At 42.4% G+C, this 23,966-nt stretch overlaps 1 protein-coding gene, 1 long non-coding RNA gene and 1 pseudogene across 4 annotated transcripts; 2 read left to right on the top strand and 1 right to left on the bottom strand.

The window, feature by feature from the left end:
* Positions 1-23,955, top strand: part of LOC139547488 (transmembrane protein 87A-like) — a 37,680-nt pseudogene extending 13,725 nt beyond the window's left edge.
* LOC139547776 (calpain small subunit 1-like) lies at positions 6,419-12,350 on the bottom strand. 2 transcript variants are annotated; one of them, XM_071356841.1, is made up of 11 exons: positions 12,245-12,350; positions 11,315-11,386; positions 11,155-11,191; positions 9,904-9,996; positions 8,442-8,499; positions 8,225-8,289; positions 8,050-8,118; positions 7,366-7,444; positions 7,079-7,195; positions 6,913-6,971; positions 6,419-6,768 (listed from the first exon to the last, which is right to left on the bottom strand). In XM_071356841.1, the coding sequence occupies exons 2-11, from the start codon at positions 11,359-11,361 to the stop codon at positions 6,742-6,744; spliced, it is 651 nt and encodes a 216-aa protein (XP_071212942.1). In that variant the 5' UTR covers positions 11,362-11,386; positions 12,245-12,350; the 3' UTR covers positions 6,419-6,741. The 2 variants fall into 2 exon arrangements, with proteins under 2 accessions (XP_071212942.1, XP_071212941.1); XM_071356840.1 differs by lacking the exon at positions 12,245-12,350 and adding an exon at positions 11,696-11,826.
* Positions 12,436-18,052, top strand: LOC139547778 (uncharacterized). 2 transcript variants are annotated; one of them, XR_011669603.1, is made up of 5 exons: positions 12,436-12,574; positions 13,064-13,134; positions 15,793-15,849; positions 16,009-16,080; positions 17,910-18,052. It is a non-coding gene; the product is annotated as an uncharacterized lncRNA (long non-coding RNA). The 2 variants fall into 2 exon arrangements; XR_011669604.1 differs by having other exon boundaries at positions 12,487-12,856.
* Positions 23,956-23,966: the final 11 nt, after the last annotated feature.

Here is a 23,966-nt window from a genome sequence, read left to right as displayed (position 1 = left end):
ACAATCCCCAAGTCCAGAACAGACTAAGGGAGGCACACAGTACTACATAGAGCCATGACTACTTGGAACTTTATTCCACATCAGGTACCTGATGCAAGAGTAGAATCAGATAAAAAATACACCTCATGGAACAGCAGGTACTGTGAAGAGAAACACACACAGGTACAGACAAACGCATACGCACACACGCTAGCACACACACTCTAAACACGCTTACGTTGTGGTATGGTATGGTGGTATTATACATTTTGTATTGTAGATACACTACTACCGGTCAAAGGTTTTAGAACACCTACTCATTCAAGGGTTTATCTTCATTTTTTAAACTATTTTCTACCTTGTAGAATAATAGTGAAAACATTAGAACTATGAAATAACATATATGGAAACATGTAGTAACCAAAAAAGTGTAAAACATATCAAAATATATTTTACATTTGATATTCTTCAAATAGTTACCCTTTGCCTTGATGACAGCTATGCACACTCTTGGCATTATCTCAACCAGCTTCACCTGGAATTGTCACGCCCTGACCTTAGAGACCTGTTTTATTTCTCTATTTGGTTAGGTCAGGGTGTGATTTGGGGTGGGCATTCTATGTTGTTTGTTTCTATGTTTTGGCCGGGTATGGTTCTCAATCAGGGACAGCTGTCTATCGTTGTGTCACGCCCTGACCATAGTTTGCGTTGTATGTTTCTATGTTTTGTTTGGTCAGGGTGTGATATGAGTGGGCATTTTATGTTGTATGTCTAGTTTGTCTGTTTCTATGTGTTTGGCCTGAAATGGTTCTCAATCAGAGGCAGGTGTTAGTCGTTGTCTCTGATTGGGAGCCATATTTAGGTAGCCTGTTTTGTCTTTGTGGGTTGTGGGTGATTGTTCCTGTGTTTGTGTTCACTATACGGGACTGTTACGTTTTCGTTCGTTCACTTTATTGTTTTGTTCGTTGTTTAAATATTCTTATTAAAATGAATACTCACCACGCTGCAGTTTGGTCCTCCTCTCTTTCGCCCGACGAAGAACGTTACACGTTGTCTCTGATTGGGATTCATACTTAGGCAGCTTTTTTTCATTTTGGTAGTTGTGGGTAGTTGTCTTCGTTTGTGCATGTATAGCCTTACGGAGCTTCACGGTCGTTTTTGTTGTATTATTGTTTTGTTGGCGACATTTGCAAATAAAGAGAAATGTACGCTGACCACGCTGCACCTTGGTGCATTCCATATGACGATCTTGACAGGAATGCTTTCCAACAGTCTTGAAGGAGTTCCCACATATGCTGAGCACTTGTTGGCTGCTTTTCCTTCACTCTGCGGTCCGACTCATCCCAAACCATCTCAATTTGGTTGAGGTCGGGGGATTGTGGAGGCCAGTTCATCTGATGCAGCACTCCATCACTCTCCTTCTTGGTAAAATAGCCCTTACACAACCTGGAGGTATGTTGGGTCATTGTCCTGTAGAAAAACAAATGATAGTCCCACTAAGCCCAAACCAGATGGGATGGCGTATCGCTGCAGAATTCTGTGGTAGCCATGCTGGTTAAGTGTGCCTTGAATTCAAAATAAATCAGTGTCACCAGCAAGCACCCCCACACCTTAACACCTCCTCCTCCATGCTTTACGGTGGGAAATACACATGCGGAGATCATCCGTTCACCCACACCGCGTCTCACAAAGACACGGCGGTTGGAACCAAAAATCTCAAATTTGGACTCCCGACCAAAGGACACATTTCCACCAGTCTAATGCCCATTGCTCGTGTTTCTTGGCCCAAGCAAGTCTCTTCTTATTATTGGTGTCCTTTAGTCGTGGTTTCTTTGCAGCAAATCAACCATGAAGGCCTGAGTCTCCTCTGAACAGTTGATGTTGAGATGTGTCTGTTACTTGGTCCTCATGAGAGCCAGCTTCATCATTGCACTTTATAGTTTTTGCAACTGCACTTGAAGAAACTTTCAATGTTCTTGAAATGTTCCATATTGACTGACCTTTATGTCTTAAAGTAATGATGGACTGTTGTTCCTCTTTGATTATTTGAGCTGTTCTTGCCATAATATAGACTTGTCGTCTTTTACCAAATAGGGCAATCTTCTGTATACCCCCTACATTGTTACAACGCAACTGAATGGCTCAAACGCATTAAGGAAATAAATTCCACAAATTAACTTTTATGAAGGCACACCTGTTAATTGAAATGCACACCAGGTGACTACCTCATGAAGCTGGTTGAGAGCATGCCAAGAAGAATGTGCAAAGCTGTCATCAAGGCAAATGGTGCCTATTTGAAGAATCTCAAATATAAAATATATTTGGATTTGTTTAACACTTTTTCGGTTACTACATGATTCCATATGTGTTATTTCATAGTTTTGATGTCTTCCATCTTATTTTACAATGTAGAAAATAATACAAATAAAGAAAAACCCTTTGAGTAGGTGTTTCTAAAACTTTTGACCGGGAGTGTATGTAGTGGAATAATAATGTTATATGATATACTGTTTTATCTTTTGTTTTATGTGTGATGTAATTGCCTTGATGTGTTTGGACCCCAGGAAGAGAGGGAGAGAGGTAGGGGAGGGAGAAAGACAGAAGGAAAGAAAAGAGACAACCAGAACTAACAACAGTGTATTTTCTCTGGGAATGGGGGGCTGCAAAGACTGTGACACATACTGTATATATGATGACGGTTAGAAGTTGTTGTGTAAGGATGCCCACAGGAAAAGCTGGTTTTCTGTGGAGTCACACCTGGAATGAAACTTTGAGAACTTTGAACCAGAGCTGATTTATCTCAATGCAGATTCCCTGTCTCCTGCCCTTGATTCAATGACCACTGTATCTGCTGTACCAGATATACAGATCAGAATGAGACAGACAATACATCTCAACCAAAAGCTTCCTGTAGCACTCCTACTGCCCCACCTACGCATCACATCGTTGATGGTAATGACAGCCATTTCCATAACTCATAAGGGTTGCCTATCTTTCAAACACAGAACTTGCTGTGAAGTATTGTGTGCAACATGTGCCTGTTTTCGTATGCTTAAATAGAAGAACAGAATGAATGTATAATATAAAAGTCACAGTCACAAACAACAGTTTTATGACAAGCAAAGGTAGTTAGTTAGGGTGTTCTCATAACACGTTTGAAGAATGAATAAAACAGAAGGATTGAAATGAGACAAGCATGCTGATTCATATCTTAGCCATGAGGAAAATTGGCACCTGTTTGGCACATTTTGATGCTTTTTAAAAGGCTGATTAAGTGGTGGTGTAGGGTGTAATATTATCTTCCATGAGTGCACAGTTGCTTGATGAAGTGCAAGCTGTCATGCCACCCACCAACCCCCCTGTAACCAGTGGTGACCCGTCATTCAGGGCAGGTGGGCCCCACATTTTTAGCATTTTTTTTGCCCGTTTGATGTTGTGTAGTAAGCTGTTAGTAGCCTATGTGCCTCAACCTAATAATTTGGTCTATTTTCCCCTCTTAATTTCGCCTACTGTTCTGATTTGGTGGTGCACATGTAGCCTATAACCTGTTTTTGAGAAATGTAATCATTGAATATTGTAAGAGCTTTCATTGTCTGTTTATTAAGCCTCCTTTATTTATACTACGATTCTGACTTGATGTACAGGGAGAACACTGTAAGAACGGCCCATGTTCTGAATTCTGTTGCTGTACATTTCAAAAGTTCTGAACAAATAGTTATATTGACTATGTCCGTCCTAGCTCGCTCATTAATGTCTTAATCGAAATTATGGATTGCCTCTTATCCGCTTGTTGTCCCCTTGTGCCATAGTTTGTACATCTCAATTGTCAGTAGAAACCATGTTTTTTTAAGCAAGTCAGCCATATCAGTGTAACAGTATAGCTTTCGTCCGTCCCCTCGCCCCGACCAGGGACCCTCTGCACACATAGACAACTGACACCCACGAAGCATCGTTACCCATCGCTCCACAAAAGCCGCGGCCCTTGCAGAGCAAGGGGAACAACTACTTCAAGACCTCAGAGCGAGTGACGTCACCGATTGAAACGCTATTAGCGCGCACCACCGCTAACTAGCTGGCCATTTCACATCCGTTACACTCACCCCCCTTTTGACCTCCTCCTTTTTCCGCAGCAACCAGTGATCCGGGTCACGGCACCAATGTAACAGTATAGCTTTCGTCCGTCCCCTCGCCCCGGGCTTGAACCAGGGACCCTCTGCACACATAGACAACTGACACCCACGAAGCATCGTTACCCATCGCTCCACAAAAGCCGCGGCCCTTGCAGAGCAAGGGGAACAACTACTTCAAGGCCTCAGAGCGAGTGACGTCACCGATTGAAACGCTATTAGTGCGCACCACCGCTAACTAGCTAGCCATTTCACATCGGTTACATCAGCTCAGTTTTTTTTAAAGGCAGTAAACGAGGCTGAATGAACTGTTTTGTTGCCAGGCAAGGCTCCGCTTATAGCCAGGTGTAGCAGTGGTAAAGTGTTGGGACTGCTGTTGGGACTCTGCTGTTAGGACAGCTATGTATCCCCCTAACAGTTTGTGGACACCGTCTGTCACCGTTATAGTGAAATTAATGTATTGTTTAGTGATGTGTTGTGTGGTGGCTTTGCCCCACCAAGATTGACATGCTAAAATCGCCACTGCCTGTAACGTACACCAAAGGACATCACATCAATCCACTGATGTCGCACTTCCACTCAATGGAAGGGAACACGATGGTGGTCTCCGTTTTGCTCTATAACCCCCGCTAGTATCACAGGACTCGTCTGAACGTAACCCATACAAACAAATGGAGGAAAGGAGGTACTGTAATTTTGTGCCCAAAGAAAGAAGGGGTTACATTTGTGAAACAATATATATATATATATATATATATTTCCTGAGCTTTTTTACATCTCCTAGATATAGGACGGACACTTCAAAACCTTGTTTCTTATGATCTATTTTTTTACTGTCCTTTTTTTACATTTATGAATGTGTTATTTAATGCGTTTCTATGGGCTTTAGTAGTAAAGGCCAAAAACGTAATATTTTTTTCAAATACTTTCTTGAAATGTTTTTTTTTATACCTAAAGGGGTACTAAAATTCAAAACCAAATGGCTAAATGATGCATGGTATGAGCATCTTAAAACAATTCCATGTCAGCTTACTTATTTATTAACGTTTCGACCCTTAGGTCTTCATCAGGCATCCATAGACCTAAAGGTCGAAACGTTGTTAATAAATATCATCTGGGAGCATGAGCAGCAGTGTGCAGCTTTTTCCTTTCTGTTTTCCATGAGTTCGCCTACAACTCCAGCACCTGAGGAAAGAACCTGGATGTGCGTATGTTCTTCAGCCTTTGTACACAGCTTACTTATTTAGCCATACTTTGTAACTATTTTAGGCTATAAATAAATAGATAAACAGTGTCAAAGCGAATAAATAAATAGATAAACCGTGTTGATGCGATGGGTCAAGCTTAGCCTCCACATAGCCTATATTATAATATAAAAAGCACCTACGTCTATAAAGTTATAAACACTGTTAAATCGCCTATAAACTTACCTTTAACTTACTGTATATGAGTGGTCGTGTTTGCCTCGACTTTGCCCAACAATCCACTGGAACATCCGTCACCTGTTTGTTCATTGATCTACCCGGTCCCTCAGCATCATCTCGAAGGTTTTTGTTCCTGCCTTCCAGGTCCGCTCTGCCCCAAGGTAAGTCCGATGACACGCCCCGATGACCACCCGCTCACCCAATTGGTGGCTGACTTCGACCTTACGCCCTGACGAGTGGTGTCTCATTTAATTGTCTCTAGTCGTTCCTCCGCGATCACGCCTCCTTGAACAGCCGCTTTCTCCTTGCTCTGGAAACAGCCCGGGTACCTGTGCTTGGCATCAGCCGCTGTTCTTGTGTGCTTCTCCTTTTGCCCATGCAGTGTGTAAATAAAATTAATAGGCAGCCAAGCGTAGGCTATTAGCAGTAGTGGAAAAAGTACCCAATTGCCATACTTGAGTAAAAGTAAAGATTCCTCAATAGAAAATTACTAAAATAAAAGTGAAAGTCACCCAGTAAAATAGTACTTGAGTAAAAGTCTAAAAGTATTTGGTTTTAAATAGACTTAAGTATCAAAAGTATAAAATTAAAATAATTTCAAATTGCTTATATTAAGCAAACCAGATACCCCAAAAAACGACTTAAGTAAAAATACTTTAAAGTATTACTTAAGTACTTTCCACCACTGGCTATTAGTCAGCAGAGGTGGAAGTTAAGAGAGGGGCTGATGAATAACAATCAACTTTATTAATGAATTGGTTTGTAAAAGTCTGTGAAATTACTACAATAACACAAAAATATTAGTCATTTACAAACACATGAGAGAACATTTATTTAATGAGCAAAAGCAGAACATAGAAATTGTAATAAATGAGATAGCTGCAAGTATTAGGTAATATGGCCCCCTTTATTGAGCACTAGAATGTATATATTACATTACATAGCAGTATGGAATGTTTGACCAAAAGTGTGTTGCCAGAAAAAAGGAAAACAAAAAACTTTAAAATATTTGGACTATAGAAAGGTAGTAAAGTAAACGTGTGCTTCCTGGTGTTTCTGCAATGCTGCCATCTAGTGATAACTTGAATGAACATTCATGACAATGACGTATGAACATCTGTAAAACAATAATAACAATGGTAATATAAAATAAAAATCTTAAATGAGAGAGAGAGATTAATGAAGGCTTTTTGTAGGCTTTCCCTGATGTTTTAAGAGTACATGGTCAACTGAAGCCACTGCGGAGAAAGCAGAACACAATAAGAGGTGTGGTTATGTAGGTCTAATTTCAGTTCCTATATCCAGTCATTAATCTTAAAAATGGTCCCTAATCCTAAACACAACATTTAAATTCAAAGAGCAAATAGTGAAAACTAATTTACCTCCTGGATGTTGACTTTGATAGTTCCATTATCATCTTTGTCCAGAGTCTTGAAAGCTCCTGAAAATGCACAAAACACTATTACTGAAGAGCAATGAAAAGGAAATAGTCTGAAATCAAGAACATAATCGGACTGAGCAGGAGAGCATTGAGGATCAGTCACTTACGACACATAGCGTCCAGTCTGACCAGGCACCCAATGAAGTTGTCAAAGTCCATGTTGCCCTGTTCATCACTGTACCTGCGGACCATCAACTGGAAGAGCTGGTCGTTGAGAGGGAAGCCTAAACACGGACATAACAGGAGAGAGACACCAATGAGACCAAACACATATATGCAGGAACAAGCTAGCTTTCATCAGTTGTCATGGCTGTTTGTTGTCATTGTTATAAGGGCCTTATGATGTCAAAGATATGCAATTCCATGTTCCAGTTCTCATGATCTCTGAGCTCACCTGCAGCTTTGAAGGTAGCGGGAAGCTCGTTTGAGGAGATGAGCCCTGAGCGGTCTGCGTCATTTGATATGTAGATGCACTGAATCATAGCGGAAATAAAGTTACACCGAGAGGTCAAAGTTCATCAAATCAAACTTTATTTGTCACCTGCGCCGAATACAACAAGTGTAGACCTTACCGTGAAATGCTTACTTACAAGCCCTTAACCAACAGTGCAGTTCAAGAAGAGTTAAAAAAGTATTTACAAAAAATATATATTTTTAAATTAAATAATAAAAAGTAACAACGAGGCTATATACAAGGGGTACCGGTACCAAGTCAATGTGCGTGGGTACAGGTTAGTCGAGGTAATTTGTACATGTAGGTAGGGGTGAAGTGACTATGTATAGATAATAAACAGCGAGTAACAGCAGTGTACAAAACAAATGGAAGGGGGGGGTCAATGTAATAGTCCGGTGACCATACCACCTTTTATTAAGAGTGTATTAACATAACATTTATAAAACAACATTCTTACATTATTGGCATAAGAGGACTGTTGTAGGTGGTTTTATACAAATTTCTTGCAAAGACATGTAAATAATTTCTAGCTCAAGGCAAACGTTTCACAGAAATGTCCATCATTTCACACAATTGTTAATATAGTGCCGATTGTCAAAAGTGTAACAAGAGGACTGAACTCACCTGCCATTTCTTGATGTTGTTCCATAAAAACTTGAACTCATGGAAACCTAGCTTTCCTGTGCTGTCGCTCTGTGTGCTCAGGGTTAAGGTAAAACTTAATATGAACTACTCTGATAATATAGTATAGTGTAGTATAGTCCTCCATCCTAATACAGACACTGATGTGGAAGGATACGTCCATGACAGCCACCATGCTCCTGCATGACTCGATGCTAAAGCCATCAGTCTTCAGGTCAGTACCTGAAATGAACACAGACAGACCACTCCTTCACTACAACACAGAAAACCATTCCATGGAACCCGTCTTGCGCTTAGACTCCATTATGTGTGCAAGAGGTGTACATAGACAAATATAGACACAAGCATGGTGTTTGTGTAAGAATAGGACTCACGTTTTGCAATGATCCTGTTGAGGATGTTCATCAGTTCAGTGGGGCTCACCTCCATGTCCTATAATACACAGATAGATACACAAGTAAATCCTCATACGTTGTAAATGCCTACATGTATTTGGGTCACAACCCAGCTCATAAAACGATAAGGACACTGAGAATACTTTAATGAACAGATGTTTTAGGAGTACAATCATGGACCAAATACATAGTTCTCTCTGTATTTGTGTGTGACATATTAGAACAACCTAAGTCATTGTATCAACTTTCAGCAGACACATTTGCAGCAGGTATATCTTCAGGTTTCATTCCATATGAATCTTGTGTTCCCTCCTCTTATGAGTAAGGCCTCAATGAGTTCGGGCTAGTCATCAGTTTAAAGTCGATCTTTGCCAGCTGAGCTTACCAGTAGAACATGTATCCACCCCCATCTATGACTCACACAATCTACAACCCCACCCCCACAAACCTAACCAGGCAAGAGAGCCGCCCTGTCAGACAATGGTAGGAAGCACATAGAGGAACCAGTCCCTCTTCTTGTCAGTGGAATCAACCAGGGTTGGGTTGTCAGCAAACCATATCCCCAGACTCTTACTCCACCACTGCCTGGTCCAACAGCAATGAATCATTGTGAGCAACCAGGCACCCAATGAAGTTGTCAAACTCCATGATGCAGTGTTCGTCACAGGAAGGAAATGTCTGTGGAGCCCTGGGCTTAGTGACCATAACCAATGGGGCGGAATCAATGATTTAAGCCAACCGGAGCTCTTTACTGTACTCTTCCAAAAGGCTTCTATTAGTTGGCACCAGTGCATGACGGACAGCACATTTGAAGCCTCAAATTCACCATGTCTGGGTAGATGGTTGAACCACATTCTGAAGACTGGCTCCAGATAAAGCAGGGTGAATGAGTGGAGGGGAGGGGTTTGGAATGCAAACAAGACTTAACTGGGATACAAGAGGCAACAAAAGGGTTACACTGATTGTGCCAGTGTATCATCAGCCCAAAAATGAAATACCATCCATGCCATGCATAGTTGGCTGCACCTACAAAAGATAATACACCAGAAACAAATACTGTAACTTAATTAACACTGGTCGTTGGTCTGCACTATATTACAATAAACCACTAACAGTGGGTTAATGTAAATCATTTTAACAACTGTGTGTTGCCCTTGTGGAAACCCACATAATGAAACAGCCACTTTAAAACATTCAACAACAGGCCTGGTTATACAATGACATACTTATGGAAACTGAATTTGATGGACGAAAGCCTAAGATGAACTTCTCTCAATGACTCATAGCTAGAATCAAGAGAATCAAGAGGCACTCTTGACTTGACTTATCTGGGCTCTTTACTTCTCTGAATAGTATAGGAAAGGACAGTAGGTTTGGAGGTGAATAGGATAAGATATGATAGTAGTAGGAGTGCATAAGTTGACAAACAATAACTACTTACATCCCCAGCGAGTTGCTGGAACACCTTGCGGAACTGTCTCTCCTCGTCGTTCTCATTCTGCTCCGCGTAGGCCAGAGGTCTGCGTGGTGGGGGCTAGGACACAAACACAGACCAGGTTCTGTTAACACTAACACTCACAGCCCTCTTCACTGTGGTCTGGCATGCAGGACAGCAACAGTTGTGGCTCATTTGCTCAAAAGAGTAGTGTTTACTTCTAAAACTTTCCAGTCGGCAGTGAGTGCACTATCATAAGACTAACATAAGACAACCCCCTTGGGTTGTGCCGTGGCGGAGATCTTTGTGGGCTATACTCTGCCTTGTATCAGGATGGTAAGTTGGTGGTTGAAGATATCCCTCTAGTGGTGTGGGGGCTGTGCTTTGGCAAAGTGGGTGGGGTTATATCCTGCCTGTTTGGACCTGTCCGGTGGTATCGTCGGATGGGGCCACAGTATCCTCCGACCCCTCCTGTCTCAGCCTCCAGTATTTACGCTGCAGTAGTTTATGTGTCGGTGGGCTAGGGTCAGTCTGTTAAATCTGGAGTATTTCTCCTGTCTTGTCCTGTGTGAATTTAAGTATGCTCTCTCTAATTCTCTCTTTATTTTTCTCTTTCTTTCTTTCTCTCTCGGAGGACATAAGCCCTAGGACTATGCCTCAGGACTACCTGGCCTGATGACTCCTTGCTGTCCCCAGTCCACCTGGCCGTGCTGCTGCTCCAGTTTCAACTGTTCTGCCTGCGGCTATGGAACCCCGACCTGTTCACCGGATGTGCTACCTGTCCCAGACCTGCTGTTTTCAACTCTCTAGAGACAGCAGGAGCAGTAGAGATACTCTGAATGATCGGCTATGAAAAGCCTACTGACATTTACTCCTGAGGTGCTGACCTGTTGCACCCTCGACAACCACTGTGACTATTATTATTTGACCCTGCTGGTCATCTATGAACATTTGAACACCTTGGCCATGTTCTGTTATAATCTCCACCCGGCATAGCCAGAAGAGGACTGGCCACCCCTCATAGCCTGGTTCCTCTCTAGGTTTCTTCCTGGGTTCTGGCCTTTCTAGGGAGTTTTTCCTAGCCACCGTGCTTCTACACCTGCATTGCTTGCTGTTTGGGGTTTTAGGCTGGGTTTCTGTACAGCACTTTGAGATATCAGCTGATGTAAGAAGGGCTTTATAAATACATTTGATTGATTGATTGATGATGTTCTGAAATTGTTCTGAAGGAAAATTGGTGCTAAAGGGTTTACTCACAGGATCGGATGGCACAAATTGACCAGGGTCGATGTTGCTGTTGGAGAAAACAAGAAGGACCTATTACTATTTAATAAATGTAATAAATGTCATGAATGAAGTAAGTATACTGACAGTGCTTGTTTGTGTGTGTGTGCGTGTCAAAAGGAGCCAGGCCTACCTCACAACATCCAGGATGCCACCAATGAGTCTTTTGGCCAGAAACATCTTGATGAGGGACAGAGGTGAAAATCTACAAAAGGAGTCAAGAGAGAAAAAATGATAAGAGTTCGATCATCAAACATCTGATCGATTAAACAAAAAGGCGACAAGAGCGAAAACAAGCCATAATACAGTATGTCCGGCTGTAATAAATGTGTTATTGGTGTTGAGGCTCCAACTGAAAACTTTACTCCCTGGCCTGTATTGGTAAGTAGCACAAACACTATAACCTCTGCAGCAGATGTCAAAAGTGACGAAGAAGACAAAACAAACCAACGTCAAACGGTCTGATAAACTTGTGAAGGCAATCTGATTCCATTAAATTGACATTAATACTTACAGCGATTAAATGCGTTGCTGAAGTCGGCAGATACTGACGTGACGGCACTCCTTTTTGGTACAAACCCAATTCCGCAAGGAGTTATTTTTCAATGCATCAGAGCTCCACACCCCTGCCCAATAGAGAAGTGCGCACCATAGGGGAGAGACAGGTCGGAATGACTCTGGGTCCTATAACCCGTCGATTTATGTCAAGAATAACTGGCATTTCCCTAATGATGATATTAGGGACGATGAGACTAATTCCGAGGACACTTTTACAACACTTGTATTATGTTTGAGTCACATAGATTTAAAATAATGATCAATTGAGGGTACAAGGCCTAATGTTCATTGCATTAACTGATGCTGTTTTACAAAACAATGGCATAAGATTTCATGTCCTAATAAATGTTTTTTTAGAATGGCATTTTTCCTTTCGAACTACAGACCTATTTGCATCACCTACAACTTGCATGCAATGTAACGTTAGATGTCTGAAACGAGGGGACACATTTGAAAACGAAGAAGCTACGCTGTGTGAACTTGTCCAATAAGAAAGTACATTCACCTTCCCAAGTTGAAAACGTTTTCTCCGGTTTGGTGTCCACGGAAAACCGCCTACATTGTGATGTCAGACAAAGGACCCAGGCAGGATGCAGGAGCGCTCGGGATGTTGTAGCTGTGGATTCGTCCTGGTACAAATGGCGAGCGCCATGAAAACAGTGTTGTTGACAACGCACAAGACAAGACAACGTACACTGTTCACGTTTAAGATCCATTTACCCGGCTCTGACACTGCATTTAACGGGCGTGTAAAGTGAATACAAATGAATAAAAATAGCACTTTTATTATGCTATCAAAGCATCATAGGTAGCCTAGATAGGCTATGCTATCTTGGTAAGAACATTGTTTAGTTCAGCCAGATGAATCTATTTCAACAGTTGATATCCTGTCGCAATCTACAGAAGGAGGCATTGAGACAATACTTGCCTTCGTTTTACGCACCGTGCACCATTCTGGCGACAATGTAACATTGTAACCGCTTCCACTGTATTATACGCAATGTAACACTATCATTCTCCCTTGATTGGACCGGACAAATTATCCTTTAAAAAAAAACTCTATCAGTGTTAGTCAATATGGGTTTGTTTCACGACTAGTCAATACAAGTAATAAATAGTAAGTGATCCGATCCATTCATTCATAGACTTCCTGCCCCTGGGCAAATATTGAATCTTGGCTCACCATCATGCCTACCTACGTTCCAACTATTCAGCTATTTTGTTCAGATCATTTTTAACCCAACAGGTTTTTAATCAGAATATTGACTATCTAAATGTTGTCAAAATCTATTGCAATACTCACATGTTTTTAATTTTTTCACAGCTTGTGTTACTGGAAACTTTTTCCCCTCTTCACCAAGACAATGTTTAACAATACTGTCATTCAGCTGAAATGTAAGTAAATCAAATCAAATCAAATTTTATTAGTCACATACACATGGTTAGCAGATGTTAATGCGAGTGTAGCGAAATGCTTGTGCTTCTAGTTCCGACAATGCAGTAATAACAACAAGTAATCTAACCTAACAATTCCACAACTACTACCTTATACACACAAGTGTAAAGGGATAAAGAATATGTACATAAAGATATATGAATGAGTGATGGTACAGAACGGCATAGGCAAGATGCAGTAGATGGTATAGAGTACGGTATATACATATGAGATGAGTACTGTAGGGTATGTAAACATAAAGTGGCATAGTTTAAAGTGGCTAGTGGTACATGTATTACATAAAGATGGCAAGATGCAGTAGATGATATAGAGTACAGTATATACATATACATATGAGATGGGTAATGTAGGGTATGTAAACATTATATTAAGTGGCATAGTTTAAAGTGGCTAGTGGTACATTTTTACATAATTTCCATCAATTCCCATTTTTAAAGTGGCTGGAGTTGAGTCAGTATGTTGGCAGCGGCCGCTAAATGTTAGTGGTGGCTGTTTAACAGTCTGATGGCCTTGAGATAGAAGCTGTTTTTCAGTCTCTCGGTCCCTGCTTTGATGCACCTGTACTGACCTCGCCTTCTGGATGATAGCGGGGTGAACAGGCAGTGGCTTGGGTGGTTGTTGTCCTTGATGATCTTTATGGCCTTCCTGTGACATCGGGTGGTGTAGGTGTCCTGGAGGGCAGGTAGTTTGCCCCCGGTGATGCGTTCTGCAGACCTCACTACCCTCTGGAGAGCCTTACGGTTGTGGGCGGAGCAGTTGCCGTACCAGGCGGTGATACAGCCCGACAGGATGCTCTCGATTGTGCATCTGTAGAAGTTTGTGAGTGCTTTTGGTGACAAGCCGAATTTCTTCAGCCTCCTGAGGTTGAAGAGGCGCTGCTGCGCCTTCTTCACAACGCTGTCTGTGTGGGTGGACCAATTCAGTTTGTCCGTGATGTGTACACATTTACATTTACATTTACATTTAAGTCATTTAGCAGACGCTCTTATCCAGAGCGACTTACAAATTGGTGCATTCACCTTATGATATCCAGTGGAACAACCACTTTACAATAGTGCATCTAACTCTTTTAAGGGGGGGGGGGGGTTAGAAGGATTACTTTATCCTATCCTAGGTATTCCTTAAAGAGGTGGGGTTTCAGGTGTCTCCGGAAGGTGGTGATTGACTCCGCTGACCTGGCGTCGTGAGGGAGTTTGTTCCACCATTGGGGTGCCAGAGCAGCGAACAGTTTTGACTGGGCTGAGCGGGAACTGTACTTCCTCAGAGGTAGGGAGGCGAGCAGGCCAGAGGTGGATGAACGCAGTGCCCTTGTTTGGGTGTAGGGCCTGATCAGAGCCTGAAGGTACGGAGGTGCCGTTCCCCTCACAGCTCCGTAGGCAAGCACCATGGTCTTGTAGCGGATGCGAGCTTCAACTGGAAGCCAGTGGAGAGAGCGGAGGAGCGGGGTGACGTGAGAGAACTTGGGAAAGTTGAACACCAGACGGGCTGCGGCGTTCTGGATGAGTTGTAGGGGTTTAATGGCACAGGCAGGGAGCCCAGCCAACAGCGAGTTGCAGTAATCCAGACGGGAGATGACAAGTGCCTGGATTAGGACCTGCGCCGCTTCCTGCGTGAGGCAGGGTCGTACTCTGCGAATGTTGTAGAGCATGAACCTACAGGAACGGGTCACCGCCTTGATGTTAGTTGAGAACGACAGGGTGTTGTCCAGGATCACGCCAAGGTTCTTAGCACTCTGGGAGGAGGACACAATGGAGTTGTCAACCGTGATGGCGAGATCATGGAACGGGCAGTCCTTCCCCGGGAGGAAGAGCAGCTCCGTCTTGCCGAGGTTCAGCTTGAGGTGGTGATCCGTCATCCACACTGATATGTCTGCCAGACATGCAGAGATGCGATTCACCACCTGGTTATCAGAGGGGGGAAAGGAGAAGATTAATTGTGTGTCGTCTGCATAGCAATGATAGGAGAGACCATGTGAGGATATGACAGAGCCAAGTGACTTGGTGTATAGCGAGAATACACTCCTCAGTTAGCAGGCTCAAGCAAGCTAAAACCCACATGTTAGCAAAAACTAACTAGCAGAAATTGTAAACAAGTTAGAAATGATTGAAACACTTTGCAGTAGGCTACTATTTACTAGTTAACAAAAAATAATGTATGTCATATAAAATATATTCACCCCACCCAGTATTGTAATCAAAACTTGATTACTTGATTACTGTCCTTGGGTCAGACAGTGTAGTAGTGTGGGCTCAATAGCATCTCATTAGTGTGTAAGATCTTGAGAATCAGCTGTACATGTGATGGAAGAGTGCACTGTGCATGCAGAGGATTGCAATTCCATTGAATTGGGGATAGTTTAACCAAAATATGCCACAAGACCTAGAACGCCTTATGTGTATCCAACAAAAAAGGTTCACTGTTATAAGCTAACTTTTTTGCAAAATTTAAGCAAAATACTCCGAATTCCCGGGCCTGACTTCCCATGGAAAATTCCTGAAATGTACCGGAAAATTTGCGACCCTTTGCAACCCTAATAGTAACACAGTAATTCACCTAGGTGTCATTGGAATGACTGTCTCTTTATCCCCCTGTTTTAGCCTGTCACTGTCAAGGACAAAGGGATGAGGAAAAGGAGCGCTGAGGATCCAAAGGAGGTAAATCAACAACTCAAACACCCTCTGATATCATAATCAAATATATGCTAAGTGTATGGAAATGTAGATGTATGTGAATAAGGCGATTGGGTCCTGTGATTCCCAGCCTAGCAACAGGCCAGGGAAATCAGCTTAATCATTATATTTTCTCTCTTTTAGGCAGTTGCTGTCAAAGCAGAGGCAGCTGTGGCCACAGGCAAAGCTCCAGCCCCCGTTGCAAAGAAAGAAGTGGTGAGTGTTTCCTTGTCCCCTAAGAACCATGCCAGAATGAAGATACAGTTGAAGTCGGAAGTTTGCATACACCTTAGCCAAATATATTTAAACTCAGTTTTTCACAATTCCTGATATTTAATCCTAGTAACAATTCCCTGTTTTAGGTCAGTTAGGATCACCACTTTATTTTAAGAATGTGAAATGTCAGAATAATAGTAGAGAATGATTTATTTCAGCTTTTATTTCTTTCATCACATTCCCAGTGGGTCAGAAGTTTACATACACTCAATTAGTATTTGGTAGCATTGCCTTTAAATTGTTTAACTTGGGTCAAACGTTTCGGGTAGCCTTCCACCAGCTTCCCACAATAAGTTGGGTGAATTTTGGCCCATTCCTCCTGACAGAGCTGGTGTAACTGGGTCAGGTTTGTAGACCTCCTTGCTCGCACACGCGTTTTCAGTTCTGCCCACAAATTTTCTATAGGATTGAGGTCAGGGCTTTGTGATGGCCACTCCAATACCTTGACTTTGTTGTCCTTAAGCCATTTTGCTACAACTTTGGAAGTATGCTTGGGGTCATTGTCCATTTGGAAGACCCATTTGCAACCAAGGTTTAACTTTCTGACTGATGTCTTGAGATGTTGCTTCAATATATCCACATCATTTCCCACCTCATGATGCCATCTATTTTGTGAAGTGCACAAGTCCCTCCTGCAGCAAAGCACACAACAAGCCACCCTCGTGCTTCACTGTTGGGATGGTGTTCTTCAGCTTGCAAGCATCCCCCTTTTTCTTCCAAACATAACGATGATCACAATGGCCAAACAGTTCTATTTTTGTTTCATCAGATCAGAGGACATTTCTCCAAAAAGTATGATCTTTGTCCCCATGTGCAGTTGCAAACCGTAGTCTGGCTTTTTTATGGCGGTTTTGGAGCAGTGGCTTCTTCCTTGCTGAGCGGCCTTTCAGGTTATGTCGATATAGGACTTGTTTTACTGTGGATATAGATACTTTTGTACCTGTTTCCTCCAGCATCTTCACAAGGTCCTTTGCTGTTGTTCTGGGATTGATTTGCACTTTTCGCTCACCAAAGTACGTTCATCTCTAGGAGACAGAACGCGTCTCCTTCCTGAACGGTATGACGGCTGTGTGGTCCCATGGTGTTTATGCTTGCATACAATTGTTTGTACAGATGAACGTGGTACCTTCAGGCGTTTGGAAATTGCTCCCAAGGATGAACCAGACTTGTGGAGGTCTACAATTTTTTTCTGAGGTCTTGGCTGATTTCTTTTGATTTTCCCATGATGTTAAGCAAAGAGGCACTGAGTTTGAAGGTAGGCCTTGAAATACATCCACAGGTACACCTCCAATTGACTCAAATTATGTCAATTAGCCTAACAGAAGCTTCTAAAGCCATGACATAATTATCTGGAATTTTCCAAGCTGTTTAAAGGCACAGTCAACTTAGGATTTGTGATACAGTGAATTAGAAGTGAAATAATCTGTCTGTAAACAATTGTTCGAAAAAATACTTGTCATGCACAAAGTAGATGTCCTAACCGACTTGCCAAAACCATAGTTTGTTAACAAGAAATTTGCGGAGTGGTTGAAAAACAAGTTTTAATGACTCCAACCTAAGTGTATGTAAACTTCCGACTTCAACTGTATGTATGGTGTACATACACATTGGCTAAACAAACAGTGTGATTTAGATACACTAACACACTATTTCTTTATTTGCCGTTCTTAATTTCTTTACCGCAGGGAAAACATTTGTTCAGCTAGCTATTTCCTAATGCCTGGCTGTCTTAGACATAGAGATCCTATAATGTAGCTCTATGCCCCTAGACTCCCCAGCATCACTTTGATGCAATGGCTCAGACCTGGGAGGATGGCCTTACATATTCATCATCCACATCAAAGAGATCAAGGAGAATAGCAGCGCTGCCACTGACTCTGTCCCACCACAGAACTGGGACATCCAACATAAAGAGGTCCACCAATCACATGAAACCTGAGTCCAATACATTAAAACTACATTAGCTAATAGGCTAATATTACTGTTATGTCCTTCACCCCCTGCAGTGGAAGTCAGTATGAACAGGAACCCATGACTACATCTCAGCTTCAGAATGACCTCTTATGATCGTAAGTCAATTCTGCCATGATAAGTTGTCTACATGGAGAACACTCTACACTACAGCTTCATTGCATGTAGCATAATAAACACAAGTAGCTTCTAAGGTGTGGTCCTGTAGGACATGCTCTCTAGCTTATCAGACAATACAGACTCTCTAGTTCCTTGCCAGCTCACCAAACTGTCCCTTTTGCAGTTCTGGTGATGTGTGTCATCTATGTGTTGCTGTCAGCCTGCTACTGGAGAGAGCTGCTCAGGATCCAGTTCTGGATCGGCGGGGTCGTCTTCCTGAGCATGCTGGAGAAGGCCGTGTACTACGCCGAGTTCCAGAGCATCCGCTACGACGGCCTCTCCTGTCAGGAGGGGGAGAGACAAGAACCTTACAGAAAAGCCACTTGATTTCACATATGAAATTTCACATGTGAAAACAGGTGTTTTTGGAACACTTCACATGTGATCACTTGAAATTCACGTGATCACTTGAGAAACACGTTTTTGTCTGTAATTGGTCTTTTAAGGGAATCAACATGGGGTTGAAGTGGTCATTCTTGGTGGACACCCCTAAACACACATTTTTAGCCAATATTGTTTTTCTATCTAAATCTTCCTGGTGGGCAAGGTTGGAATTGGGTAAGATATAATTGATCCTAGTGTGGTGCTAAATGTGCTGTTGTACTCCATAAATAAGCTTTATTTGTGTGCTGTGTCCTCCAAAAGTCCAGGGGGCAGTAGTGTTTGCGGAGATCCTTTCAGCAGTGAAGAGGACCCTGGCCCGTGTGCTCGTCATCATCGCTAGTCTTGGTTATGGAATTGTCAAGTGAGTCAGTCCCTTCATAAGAGGTCACATTGTTAAGACAGTGGAGAGTGTTAAACTCTATTTCCAATTCTCTCTCTCTCTCTCTGCCTGCCTGTCTCTCGCTGCCTGCCTGTCTCTCTCTCACTGTAGGCCAAGGCTCGGCGCATTGTTACACAGGGTGGTTGGGGTGGAACTGCTCATTTCATTTTTATTTTTACCTTTATTTTTACCGTATATTCTCCGTTGTCGAGGGAATCCTAAGGGTCAATTCGGTAAGTCTGGTCTCTCTGTCCTCTCCCTTCTGATCAATATACTACCTCGGTATTCCCCAAAATATATTGTCCACCTAACTAGACTTTTAAAACATGTTGATACGTTTTTGATATGGAACTAAACCAAACAATGCCATGATGCCCTTTGTTGAATATCTTTATCTTTGGTCAAAGGATGTCAGGAATCTTGTGTGTGTAGTAGTATTGTCATTCCACAGTCAGTGTTTGCCTGTCTTTCTCACAGGGTCAAGTGGGCAGTAGCAGACTACTGTGTGACATTATTCTGGCGTTCACTGACTCGTGCATTGTGTGGTGGATATCCTTTTGGAGTGGTCAGACATTACCAGAGGCCGTCAGTCTGCCTGTCTGTCAGTCAGCGTATTAATCTAGTAGTCACTGTATGCAGTTAGTCTGTCAGTATTAAGACCTCTTCTTTTTTTTTACAGACTCTTTTCTTTCTCCCTCTGGGCATGTTTGTCTTGGGCTGTGTTTCAAAAGCTTACTCAGATCTCCTCATCCCTTTTCCCAGTGTCTCTCATAACTTCTCCAACAAGTTTGATTCCAACCCTCTTTGAGTGGCAGTTTGGTTCTACACGGGTCCTCTTGGTGTGTATCTATCTGCATGGCTGCCTGAAGAGTATGTGATAGTGTTCCCTCGCTCCCTCTGTCACTCCCTCCCTTTCTGCTGCCCCCCTGTGTGTGTGTCCGTTCCCCTCTCTGTCCCTTTCAGGCTGAAGATGATCTGGTGCCGCTTGCTGCCATTCCTTTGTCTGTGCTCGACTCTACCCTCTGCGGGTGGATATCCTGTACTGTACCTCCCTTCACATCTCTCTTTCTCTCCCTCTCGTACCCCCCCCCCCCCCCCCTCCGACTTCCTCTTCCAACGCTCTCACTTCCTGAAATCCCTGTGTGCGACAGTGCCTTGGTGGTGGTTGGTGTTGGCACATCTCCCTCTATTTCCGCCTGCCTTCGCCTTTGTCTCAGAGAAGGGAATAACCCAGAAGGGAATATTTCCAGAAAATATCCTCTGGCCTCACAAAAATGAATTTAGACATCAGAGGGAGCCATAGTCACATGGATTAATTAAATGTTTAATTACAGGGACACTTATATCAAGGCGATCAATAACTTCATTTAGAAGAGCTCGGAGGCACTGCTGACTTTTGACAAATGCATTATTTTATTCTCACGGACGGACACATTTTTTTTCTCCTGCAGTTTGACAGGACAGTATTTTTTGTGGATTCAGTTAGTTAACCAATTAGCCAGAAAACCAGTTAGTATAGTGATGACTAAGTCCATACCAGGTTTTCCAGACGTGCTTAACCTGGCCATGGAGGGCAGAGGGGAGCTCAACTCCTCCTGAGTGATGAGAAAATGGCTAAAAACCCTTAGACACTTACACCCTGATTAGCTTGGGTTTGCGTTCAGGTATATCAGCTCAGTTGACAAGGTAGGCAAACTCTTCTGTGTTGGTTATGTTGACAGTCAATGGAAGAAGACTGGTATTATTGGGTAAACTGTTTCTGTTGAGAATTGTATTTCAAAGGTGGGCTGTTTGTTAGCCGGGTGTGTGCTGGGGTTATGTTGGAGTCCTTGACAGCCAATCACATCTTTATCAGCCTGGCCCAGACCATGAAGCTCCTTCGCCTACGAAGAAACGTGGTCAAGCTCTCCCTGTATCGCCACTTTACCAACACCCTCATATTCGCCGTTATTGGTGAGGAGCTGTCTGCGGCTGTGCTACTGCAACCACTTAACAGAGACATTTCATACATAGTGTACTATACACACTGGTGTGCCCATGATTACAAGCATTCACTAATCTAATATATTTGGCCTGTCACTGTTCTACTCTGCAGCCTCAGTCATTTTCATTATCTGGATGATAAAGACCTTCAAGGTTTCAAAGTGCCAGTCGGTGAGTAGTGTTTGTTTACTACGTTACGTAACTTTTTAAGCCACGGGTGTCCAAACACATGCGGGTGGTTTGAGTAAAAACAATAATAATCGAACTCAATATACTTTAAAATGTCTAAAACCAAATCGAAACTGTAGAAATGATAATGGACCTACATTCATAGTTTATTGACTGTGTCCAGCGCGCTAAGAAATCACCGAAATGAAAGCTAGAAAGTCAGGGAGCATCGAAAATAATATTTTCTTGACAATTTTGACGGTGAGGAAATATAACCAATTTTGAGCACACACACACACACACACACACACACACACACACACACACACACACACACACACACACACACACACACACACACACACACACACACACACACACACACACACACACACACACACACACACACACAGTTGACCTCTAGTGAACTGGTATTTGGCATTAGATATATTATCTTTCACATTCTCTTCCTCTCCCGTCTCTCTCTTATTCACTCTCTTTGTATCTCTCTAGGACTGGAGGGAGCTGTGGATAGACGATGCTTTCTGGAAGGTTCCTCTTCTCCTCCATCCTTCTGGTCATCATGTTTCTGTGGAGGCCGTCTGCCAACAACCAGAGGTAAGAGGTCACGGCTAAACAGTTCAACACAAGGCCAAAACCCTCTCAACCAAAGTCATGTTTGATTTTTAATCTAGGGATTGGGTTACTGGCTAGGATCCTTCAGTATGTCAACAGAGAAATCTGTGGCAAAGTTAGGGTCAATTCAGAACATAAAATTGCACTTGTATGGAGAAATCCCATGTCCAAGTCAACTCAAATTGAATTGAGATGGTGCTGAGCCCAAGTGGGCCATGTTCAGTAGCCAAATGTTGTCGACCGTTGCCGATAGGAATCCCATGAATAGAGCCGGCGTGATCGCTTAGTCTGTATGTCAGAGAAGATTGCTTGTTCTACATTTACATTTATCATTTACATTTAAGTCATTTAGCAGACGCTCTTATCCAGAGCGACTTACAAATTGGTGCATTCACCTTATGACATCCAGTTCTACATAGAAATATGCTATCTGAACGTTCCACAACAATGTGTCATGTTGAACGTGCCCCTGATCTGTGATGTCATGTCCTGTTCCCTTTAGATACGCCTTCAGCCCCCTAGAGGACGAGGAGCGTGACGACGGGGCAAAGGAACAGCTGATGAATGATACATTTGGTAAGAGTCACTGCTGTTTTGGTATTTCAGTCATAGGAACACAGGTTGATACTGCATATGGTTCACTGGAGGATGAAATACAGTATCATACCCGGTCTTGATAGGTAGCTAGACCTCTTTGGCCTAGTTGTGACACGTCCATAGTGTATTGATAGTCTATGGGATGAATGTACCTTGGTTCTCTCTCCAAGCAGCCATTTTTGATAGAACGCAATTGACTCAGCCAACATACAGTAATCAAATCTGTGATTCTGATCGTGTCCTATTTAGTGTACTTCCAGAGGGCGTGAAGATGAGGGGTCTGAAGTCCGAGACAAATGGAACAGCCAAACCGAACAAGAGAGCCTTCTCCATAGCACAGCGATACCACCCATACTAAGAATATAGGCTATGAACTACATTTTCTGGCTCAGAGAAGTTGTCTTGGTGATAGGAAATTGTTTTTTCCCAGGATGAGGATCTGAAATGGGTCGAAGAGAATATCCCATCTTCAATGGCAGATGTGTAAGTGCGAACAAATTGAAGTTGTAGAAACGTTAGGAACATTAACCATGATTGACAGTGATAATATAATCACTTTGACTAGAAATGTATTACAGGGTGGTTATTACATAGTAATAAGAACATCGAAACTCTCAACTTAATTAAATCAGTTTACACTCTGTGATGTGTGAAACAAGCACAGAAAGGATAGTTGATTTTTCTGACGAGAAGACAGCTGTAAATCAATCTAACACGTTTTCCTTTCTGTCCCAGTGCACTGCCCCTACTGGACTCTGACGAGTTAAGACGAGGTGTTATTCCTGGCGTGAACAGCAGGTGGTGCCAGCTCCATGCTTATTAAAGAGCAGTAGCTAGTCAGGTTTACATCAGCCTGTTTATCCCTCCCTGTTTTCTTGCTGGCTTGAACAATGAGAGGGTGCGGAAGAGTGGTGTGGTTGTGTATCTTTTTAAATTTTTTAACCCCACATCAAATAAAGCCATTAGGATTGTCAATGCAAGGGATGTCTTTAAGATATATATTTTTGTATTACTTTCACATTTTTGGCGAAGATAAAGTGTAATACTTCAAAATGTGAATATACTTGGATGGAAAGGGTAGTCGGTAGATCAGATCGCATGTATCTTTTCTATTAAAGCTTTTGTAAAGATCGATTGACTTCAATGTCCATCTTTGTTTTTCAGTCCACCACGTACCTTTGGAAAGTCATCCCAACTATGCTTTTATTTCCCCACAGGAGACCACGACAATCAATTTTGAGATGTCTAAAATGGAATAGACTGAGGGAGACGATGTGCACTGCAGACAGACAACCCTATGGCTGTACATGAAGGATGTTATCCCGTCCTTGTAAGCTTTGTAAACAGCGGTTGTAAATACGATGGGATAAACTATGACGTAATGAGCTGACTACTTTTATTTTAGAATGCCTGCTTATTTATATTTTTGTGGATATCTGGTTTATTTTTTTAGATTCTTTACTACAAATGGTATCATGCCTTTCACTGTTTACATAGCTAAAGTGCAGAATGTGATTAAATGTGTTTTTTGTCCAGTATGCAGTCTTGC

Source organism: Salvelinus alpinus, chromosome 21, assembly GCF_045679555.1.
Source record: "Salvelinus alpinus chromosome 21, SLU_Salpinus.1, whole genome shotgun sequence".
Taxonomy (NCBI): Eukaryota; Metazoa; Chordata; class Actinopteri; order Salmoniformes; family Salmonidae; genus Salvelinus; species Salvelinus alpinus.
This window is presented reverse-complemented; position numbering and strand designations above follow the sequence as displayed.

Excerpts from the sequence above, each read along its gene's own strand:
- LOC139547776 (XM_071356841.1), bottom strand. The coding sequence starts at position 11,361 with ATGTTTCTGGCCAAAAGACTCATTGGTGGCATCCTGGATGTTGTGAG. Across the intron at positions 8,290-8,441 it reads CAACAGGATCATTGCAAAAC|GTACTGACCTGAAGACTGAT; the intron begins GTGAGTCCTATT and ends TGTTCATTTCAG. Across the intron at positions 6,972-7,078 it reads CAGACTGGACGCTATGTGTC|GAGCTTTCAAGACTCTGGAC; the intron begins GTAAGTGACTGA and ends GTGCATTTTCAG.